Source organism: Oryza brachyantha, chromosome 12 (genome assembly GCF_000231095.2).
Source record: "Oryza brachyantha chromosome 12, ObraRS2, whole genome shotgun sequence".
In the NCBI taxonomy this organism is placed as follows: Eukaryota; Viridiplantae; Streptophyta; class Magnoliopsida; order Poales; family Poaceae; genus Oryza; species Oryza brachyantha.
The window spans coordinates 10,929,121-10,938,433 of record NC_023174.2 but is presented as its reverse complement, the minus strand read 5'-3'; the positions used below and the strand labels follow the sequence as shown (position 1 = coordinate 10,938,433).

At 44.1% G+C, this 9,313-nt stretch overlaps 1 protein-coding gene across 1 annotated transcript; it reads left to right on the top strand.

Moving 5' to 3' along the window:
• The first annotated feature begins 4,100 nt into the window (after positions 1-4,100).
• Positions 4,101-4,969, top strand: LOC121056052. The gene is made up of 2 exons (XM_040529853.1): positions 4,101-4,659; positions 4,965-4,969. The coding sequence occupies exons 1-2, from the start codon at positions 4,101-4,103 to the stop codon at positions 4,967-4,969; spliced, it is 564 nt and encodes a 187-aa protein (XP_040385787.1).
• Positions 4,970-9,313: the final 4,344 nt, after the last annotated feature.

The following is a 9,313-nucleotide window of genomic DNA, read 5'->3' as shown; positions in this document are numbered from 1 at the left end:
CCGAGCCGCACGCCGTCGCCGGACAGGTCCGGAGCTCGTCCTCGCCGTCGCCTGCTGCGGTCGTCGTCGCCTTCGCGAGGCCGTCGTCAAGCCGCCGCCATCCGCGCCCGTCCGCGTCCACGCTCGCCGCCTGGTCGTCATCGTCGCACCAGTCCGCTGCCGCCGCCTTGCTCGGCTGCGTCGCGTGCGCCGCCGTCTCGGTTGTCCGCCGCGCGCCGTCGCCGGTCGCCGGTCGTCGCCGTCGCGCCGTCGTCGCCGTGCCGTGCGCCGTCGTCCGCGTCGCCCCTGCCGCCGCCGCTAGCTCTCGCCGCCAGCCGCGCTCTCCCCTCCCCCTCTGTTCCCCTCTCGCTGACCGACGGGGCCCACCCGTCAGTCACCCCGCGCCTCTCTCCTCCCTCTCCTCCCGTGGGACCCAGCTGTCAGCCTCTCCTCTCCCCTCTCTCCCGCCGACAAGTGGACCCCACCCGTCAGCGCCTCCTCTCTCCTCGCTGACGTCAGCAACCCCATTAATTGCGCAATAATTGATTTAGGACTTTTCTGTTTAGCTAAAAACCCAGAAAACTTCTAAAATTCATAAGTAATTCATCTAGTCTCCGTTTAGGTCCATTCAAATTTCATTAAATTCATAAAATTGTCAAGAATCCATTAAAAATACTTTATTTTACTATTTCAGTAGAGTTTGTGCCTGTTTTATTTATTTTTGTGCTTTGTCGCTTAGATTCGGACCCCGCCGAAGAGCCGGTTTACTTCGAGATCGTCGCCGAAGTTCCCCAGGGGCCAGAGCAAGGCAAGTGACACTCATCTTTGATCATATTGAACCCATTGTTACAAATTCCCCGCTTTATTAATTCAAATGTGCATTGTTTTAACTAAAGTATTTACTGTATTTATTTTCTTCGGGTAAACCTTATTATTATGCCGTTGATTATCCAACTTTATTCCTTGCTGGACCAAGGGTAACTTGATTACAGTTAGGCTTAGGTTAATGCTTAGCCGTGCTTAGAACAAATAGCTCATGGGATCACATTAAATCATGCTTAGTTCTGAATAGCTGAGATATCGATTCATTACCCGGTTCGGGCTAATGTCAACTAAAATATTGATAATGGTGGGCTGTGGGTGCATGGTTTTGAGAGTCGCACCCATGGCGATTAAGGACCGGTTCACGGGAAACCCTGGAAATAATTAAGTGCCAACCACATGCCGAAATGGGTAAGGTGGGATTTGAAGCATGACTTCGAACTATTTGACGTACCGAGGCAAGGGTAGGCGTGATGGAGTATGGACGGGCAATCGTGGTGTAACGAAAGCCTCTGCTGCTTCCGGATCTACCAAGGCACAAGAGGGGACTGTCCGACTTGGTGTAAAGGAGGGGGTGAAACCTGAAGTGTGGGGCGATTAAATAGGGAGGGTTATGTGACGGGTCCTATCACGGTCTCCTTTCCGGTATACCATGGTGGTATGTCGGCGCACGTTCAAGTGTAGTGGAGTCGTGTCTTGTGGGTACAGTAGTACACCTCTGATCAGAGTATAAACTATTCGAATAGTCGTGCCCACGGTTAAGGGCGAACTCCCAGCCTCACTGTGATTAGTGAACCTTTAATAACTTGAGTAATTGATTTTTCACTCGGGACTACTGCAGCGTGGTGTAGCGTTGAGTAGTGGTTAGGCCTATCGCAACGTGGTGTAACGTTGGACAGTGTTGTGGTATTTTACAACTGTTATTTACTTATGCTTTACTGTATTCAATTACCTTTATTCTTTTAATCTCTGTTATTTGTTTAACCGCTGCTTTATTGCAACTAACTCTAGTCTGTCCTTGTTAGTCCCTATGCATCATTTATTTCCCCTTGTTCGTGTTACTTGTTGAGTACGGTGGTTTGTACTCAGCCTTGCTTAACTTTCCCACCCCAGAGCTAGAAGTTGAGTCCGATGGAGGTGCCTCTCAGAAGTGAGCTGATCCGCCGTCGAAGCTTTGCCTGTGGACTGGAGCCGTACCCGCTGGAGCTAGTCTACCTTTTTTCTTTCCGCTGCATTTCCGCTAGAATAAGTGTAATTTTCAGTTGTTTCTAAGAACGATGGTTATGTAATTAACATTGTCTTTTTGTGTACCCTGGCTGGTCCTGGACAGGGATTTAATACACAATTAAGTTCAGAAATTCGTGTGAGGAATTTCTGGGCGTGACAGCATCGCTCGTCGGCAGGAGCGGATATGTCGATGCACGTTGGCAGGCAGCGACGACGCGCAGAGGCGGATAGCGGAGAGGGTGGCGCCGGTGCGCGAAGATAGGCGACAGAGAGGGCAGTGCATCGTGCGTAGAGGCTGGTGGAGAAGGCTGGCGGACGATGTCAGGCGGAGAAGATAGGGATTTTAACTAGGGCTTTGCTTTATATGCCATTGTTATTGGGCTTCTTTTTTGGGCCAAATCATATATAAAGTCTATATTTGGTCCCTATACAGTGTAAACGGGGTCACCGCGGGGAACGGAAATGGGAACGGGGACTGGTACACCATCCCCGATGGGGATAAGTTTTGGACCATGTGATTTTCCATGGTTGATAGATATCAACCATCCTCGTCCCCTAACGGGTGAATTCACCATAAGGAATCGATGACCCCATTGCCATCTTTCAAATTTTGAAAACAAGTGCGAGGAATACAATGAACAAGGTAATCTGTTTCTGCAACATGCAGTAGAACAACCACTCAGAAGATTCCCCGAATAAAAGCCGTTCAAAGTTTAATTAAAACCGGCAATCCGTTTATCCTTTTTTTCATCTATCCATAGCTGCTGTTTGCAGGCGCGTAGCTTCTGTTCGCGCTGCTCGCTGCTGCATAGTTGATGTTGACGTAGATAGCCGCCGCCGAGTGAATCGTTACGATCTAGTAGAACGCTTTGCCGCTTAAGTTCCGCGCAAGTCGTTAGTCCTACGCGTAAGTTCATCGTAACGTAAGTTGATCGTTCATTAAAATTTTTTAACGAGTCATTAAAATTACTGTTTTTATCGAGTCATTAAATTCTATTTAACAGGTCATTAAATCCTGTTTTTAACAAGTTTTCACAGTTACATGCTTATGGGAGTTTATATGTACTTTGCTATTAAGCCACTATATTGTATCTACCTTTTACCTTGTAACATGGGGTTTTTCTTTTGTTTAAGCTAATATGTTTAGCCCTGCTTATTTGTCTACGTCACTTAATTTGGGTTTGGGATACTATATTCATTATCATTAATAAGTCGAAACTTTCTCTCGCATTGAAATTAGTTGTGTTTAGCGGTTTTCACTAGACAACTAAAACATGACTAATGATGGGCTATGAGTGCATGGTTTTGTTGGAAGTGCTCCTGACAATTATGGATCTGTTTAGAGGAAACACTCAAGATACTTAGGCGTACTTACAGCAAGCCAATGTTAGCAACGGCTGAGCTTTAACACATAGCTTTCTTCTTTCCTAGGCACCTAGGCAAGTGTGGAAGTGAGCGGTTGGGCTTGACAATTTTTTTATTTATGTCACAGTTTTCTCTTTTCTTTTGTAATAGTGATAGGTTATGTGGACCATAGTTATATAGAGGTCGGGATGGTAATATAATAATTGTAATCATCCAAGATCGAAAAAAGACCTCTTTATTAAAAAAATTAATTATTCCTTTCAATAAAGCAGATTACACTAGGACTTTAACAATGGAATCAAAATGAGAGTCTGGAATTACGGATGTGTATTTGTTGCACTGGCGCAAGAAATATGTCCTTGGATTTAACCAAGCAGAAATCTCTAGCTCACATGACAGGCCATACCGCCATAGTATAACAGAAACACTATATACCTTGCTTGACCTCAAAGAAGAACGCATTTAATTTAGTTTAATTTTATGTGCCTGCCTTGCAGCTGTTTTGCTTGTCTTCTCGACCACGTTAGGAACATTCTGCCGCTTTCACTGCTACCTTTCTTGCAGGGCGATCAACAATGTGTTTCTCTGTAATATATATATGCCGTCACCTGCATCAGATAGAACCACACAGCAGACGCAACAAGAACACACAAAACTAGCTTACCACTCGTAGACTCTGGCTGGTCGATCGATCCCATTCCCAAGCAATGGAATCGGCGGCCATTAGCGGCGCGCAATGGGTGGTGAGCAAGGCGCTGAGCCCGCTGTCCGACGGCCTGGTGGAGGCATGGACGGCCAGCTCGGAGCTGGGCGCCAACGTGGAGGCCATCAAGACGGAGCTGCTGTCCGTGCAGGCCACGCTTGCCGTGGCCCGTGGCAGGGAGACCGACAACAACGCCGAACTGGCGAAGCTGCTCCGCAAGCTGCGGGGCATGTCGTACGACGCCGAGGACGTCCTCGACGAGCTCGACTACTTCCGCATCCAGGACGAGCTAGACGGCACCACCAATGCCGCCGTCGACGATGGCTGTGTCCAGAGCTTCCTCCGCAACGCTCACCACACCTGCATTGACATCTCCGAGCAGGTCAGGTCACTGTGCCGGCGTCGTCAGGACGATGGCGAGGATGAGGAGCGAGAGCATGGGAGAGCACGACATGGGTGGCCATGCTGTGGCAGTGGCACCCGGAACAGGATGGTGCATGGCGACCAGGAGGAGGTTGTTGGCCGTCGGCGGGGTGCTGGTGGCACCATCGTCTCCACTGTCGGTAAAATATTCCCATGCTACTCTGCTCGTACTACTAATGCTGCATCTGAAGAACACACCATGGACACAACACCCAAGTTGGTGTTTAATAGGGTGGATGCTTCTAGAAAAATGAAAAATATTGTTGAACAACTACGGTCTCTACGTGCCAATGTGTCCACTATTCTTGGTGTTTCGTTAGGTTCCAACCCTGGCCCAACACAACACATTACCACCATGAATCGTGTTACCATCTCACAGAGCACAGAGCCTAAACTCTATGGTAGAGATAACGTAATGGATAAAATTATTGATGACATCATTCAGGGTGAATATTGTGACAAGAACCTTAGTGTGCTTCCAATAGTTGGCCCCGGAGGCATTGGGAAAACAACTCTAGCTCAGTACATATACCGTAATGACAAACTAAAAAGTCACTTTGACGTCACTGCTTGGATTAGCGTGTCTGTTAATTTCAATGTGTATAAGCTGACAAAGGACATTCTAAATGAATTTGGTGTAGCTCAAAGCAGAAGAAATGGTAGCTTAGACCACCTTCAAGAATCAGTTGAAAATGAACTAAAATCTAAGAGGTTTTTTGTTGTTTTGGATGATATTTGGGAGGACTGTCGTGGGGATGAGTGGAAAAAGCTATTGCTCCCATTTACAAAAGGAGAGGAAAAAGGTAATGTCATGCTAGTCACAACTCGATTTCCTATTGTAGCAAACAGGGTTAAGAGAATCATCAGTCAGCCGATAGAGTTACTAGGCTTGGACTATAAACATTTTATGAGCTTCTTTTGGGCATGTGTGTTTGATGATGATAAGCAAAAGGAAAAACATACTAACTTACATGAAATTGGGGGAGAGATAGTGAAGAAATTGAGGGGTTCTCCATTAGCAGCAAAAACTGTTGGTAGGTTACTAAGGAATCATCTCAGTTTAGAGCATTGGAGAACAGTTCTAAATAGTAAAGAATGGGAGGAACAATCTAAAGTAGATGATATTATGCCAGCATTGAAGCTTAGCTATGACTATCTCCCTTTCCATCTACAACAATGCTTTTCATATTGTGCCTTATTTCCTAATAACTACATGTTCACAAGTGATGAGATAATCCAGCTCTGGATTGGACTAGGCCTTTTACGCTCAGAAAATCAAAATAAAAGAATTGAGTACATAGGGTCTATCTATTTGAGTGACTTGGTTAACTATGGATTTTTCAAAATGGATGATAGGGAAGATTCTATGAAGTTTGTTATTCATGATTTATTACGTGAGTTGGCTTTGAAAGTTACATCATTGGAGTGTCTTAGTATAGACTGTGCTGATGAAACAACCATAGCAGTTCCTACTTCTGTTCGTCACTTGTCCATTTTAGTCCATCACACAGACATGGATAAATCAGAAAAAGATGATATAGGGAGAAGATTGGAAGATCTAGAGAGAAGATTAAAATCATGTAACCTACACTCTTTGATGCTATTTGGAGAATATAGTGAAGAAATATTTATCCGAACCATCAGTAATATATTTGCACAAGCAAAGTCTCTTCGAATAGTTCACTTGTCTACACTATCACGTCATATGGAGTCTATGTTGCTCAATCTACGCAAGCTTTTGCATCTCCGTTACCTTAGGCTTGGATCAAACAGTGACCATGAAATTCTTTTACCAAAGACTCTCTCTAGATTGTATCACCTAATGGTCCTAGACCTAAGAGATTGGAAAGGTAGATGTGAATTACCAAGTGACATGTGTAATTTGGTAAAATTGCACCACTTTGTTTGCCAGGATGATGAGTTACACTCTAATATTTCTAGCGTTGGAAAACTAAAGTTCCTACAAGAACTCAAGAGATTCGAGGTTAGAAAACAAAACAATGGTTTTGATCTAAAGGAGCTAGGTGAGTTGTCGGAGCTTGGAGGAACGCTCAAAATATGTCATCTTGAAAATGCACAAGTTGATGAAGCAAGACAAGCAAAATTAAAGCATAAAACACATTTACAAAAGTTAGAACTAGACTGGGATTCTAGTCGAGATGGTATCAAGATTGATATAGAAGAACAGGTTCTTGAAAAACTAGAACCACATTGCAATCTTGAGGAGCTAACTGTTAAAGGACATGGAGGCACCACTGGCCCAACATGGTTGTGTAGTAGCATCACAGTCAAAAATTTGGAAATGTTTTCTCTAGAAAATTTGTCCTGGCAAGTGCTTCAACCTTTTCATCAATTGCCCAATCAAAAAGTACTAATGAAGGATGGCCGTGACATAAGCCGAATATTTCTTAGTTTGAAAAGATTATATCTTGTTGGGCTATCAAAACTGAAATATTGGATAGGGGATGAACCGTACCTTGAAGGCACATGCCACTTGTTTCCAAATCTAGAAACATTATCCATTACAGACTGTGCTGAACTCACCGAGTTACCATTTCTGCATTGTGCTTATCCACCTGAACATCATAGCAACAGGCAATGGCTTCCAAATCTAGGAACTCTTGTAATTGATCAATGCCCAAAGTTATCGTCATTGCCTCCTATTCCTTGGACCCCAACTTTGAAGTATGTTTGGATCAGAACAATGAGACCTGAACTACAATGTTTGTGTCTGAGTTATAATTATTTAACTATTGAAGGAATGTGTAGCCTTGACGAAAAAGTTCTAGCTTTCCACAATTTAACAGGTCTAAATAGGTTAACGATCACAAGTTGCCCACCTCTGATAAGCAATACAAGACACAAACTCCCAGTTGATTCCCTCTCCATCAAGAGCTGCAGTTTTAGTGGAACAGAAGGCACACATATGTTGTCCCACTTTCCAAATATCTCCTCTTTGCAGATAGAGGATTGTCCGGGGATAAAACAGCTGGGTGTTGTGGAGGCAGAGGAGCAGCAGCATCAGTCGTGCTCACCATCTTCAGCAGCACAAGAAAATGAACTCCAAGGACTACTACTCTTGCCGTCTTCAGCAACTCTCACTAGACTATTCATAAACCAACGTGGCAAAGAACTGAAATCAAAGGGTATTTTGTTCATCCTCACCCAAGGTAATCTCAGCGAATTAACTGTATGGTCAACCCCAAAATTCTTTATGGGATGGGATACCGTGCTTCAGGGTACACAAGATGAACAGGGCCATCAGCATCTTCTTGAGCATTCGTCATCTAAACTGCAGAGACTCTACACTGATGACATCGCCGGAGTCCTTTCAACGCCCATTTGCAGCCTCCTCTCCTCGTCATTGACCGTGTTATGCTTTGAACAGAATGACGAGGTGGAGCACTTCGCGGAGAAACAAGAGGAGGCCCTTCAGCTCCTCACCTCCCTCCAGGAACTCGAATTCCGGGAATGTCCTAAGCTACAATGTCTCCCCTCCAGTCTGCATAGACTTTCCACTCTTAGGAGGTTAGCTATATGGGAATGTCCAGCCATATGGTCGCTTCCAAAGGATGGCCTCCCCTCTTCACTGCAACAATTGCATGTCTACGGGTGTGGCAATGATGAGCTGAAACAAGAGTGCAGAGAATTAACGGCCAGACAATTAACGGGAATGACGCATCTCAACATCAAATTTTAGAGTGGTCCAAGGTAACAATTATTTTCCCATCTCTTATTTCACATAGCTGCATTTCTGCACTATACTTTTTTTTTTGAAAGGCTTTCGTTACTTCGAATAGCCACTATTGAATGTTTTAATTTCAATCCCATCAGCAGGGTTTTGATTTTTTTTTTTCACTTCATGCGTCGTGTTATACAAAATCCTAGCATAGTGGCATTTCACAAACTGGCAAGCAATACCCTTAGCACGACATTGAGTGTGATTTTATTATTCAATGTTTTTAGTGCCTCCCCACATAGGACTTGCATTTGTTTCCAAGCAGTACATGTATGAAATGCTAGGTGTGAGTTTTGCCTTCATGGCTGCAAATAGCTCAATATCGTTTAATATAATTGATGTTTTGTTAGAACAAAGCACAAACAAGTAGCAGAAGCTCATAAATAGTCCAAAAGTGCATAGTTTCATTTACTTTTCTTCGACTCTGGGGTCATTCACCACTTGTATTGGTTTGGTGTGCAGGCCACTTGGACCAAATCTCTATGGCTCCTTGATGTTGTTTGCACCAAAATTTGAGTGTGCTTCATAAGCTTGGTTTGGTGTACATGGTATAATCTACAACCTGCAGCCACAAAAGAAAACCAATAAACGAGAGGTGAAAGATGAATTTCTCTTATAATTACACCATAATTTGAGGATTGGTGAGTCCAGATAAGTTTGGTATGACATTCTGCAGGATCATTGATGAGTTAAAGTGTCTTCAAAGAAACAGTGGATTAAAAGTATTGTGTCAGATCTGAGATAAGTGGTTGCCAGATTCATGAGGATTCTGCTTTCATCAAGGGGTACTTTCAGTGGTCAAGAGAATTATGGGATGGAACAGACAGAGGTTTTACATGAATAGTCAATTCTACATATTTTGGAACCACAGTTTGTCATGGAGTTGCCGGCTACTTTACTGAAGAAATGCTCACAAATGTACCTCTTGTTGTTGTGTTGTGCTTCCTGTAGTCATTTGCCTGAAATACTATGGTGGCCTTGGTGGTGCCAAGCATTGTAATCTACAGAGAATTCCACTGAAAATTATGTAACTGTCACTATCAAATAGTGGAATT

Bases quoted from the DNA above. Each gene is read 5' to 3' on its own strand.
- LOC121056052 (XM_040529853.1), top strand. From the start codon at position 4,101: ATGGAATCGGCGGCCATTAGCGGCGCGCAATGGGTGGTGAGCAAGGCG.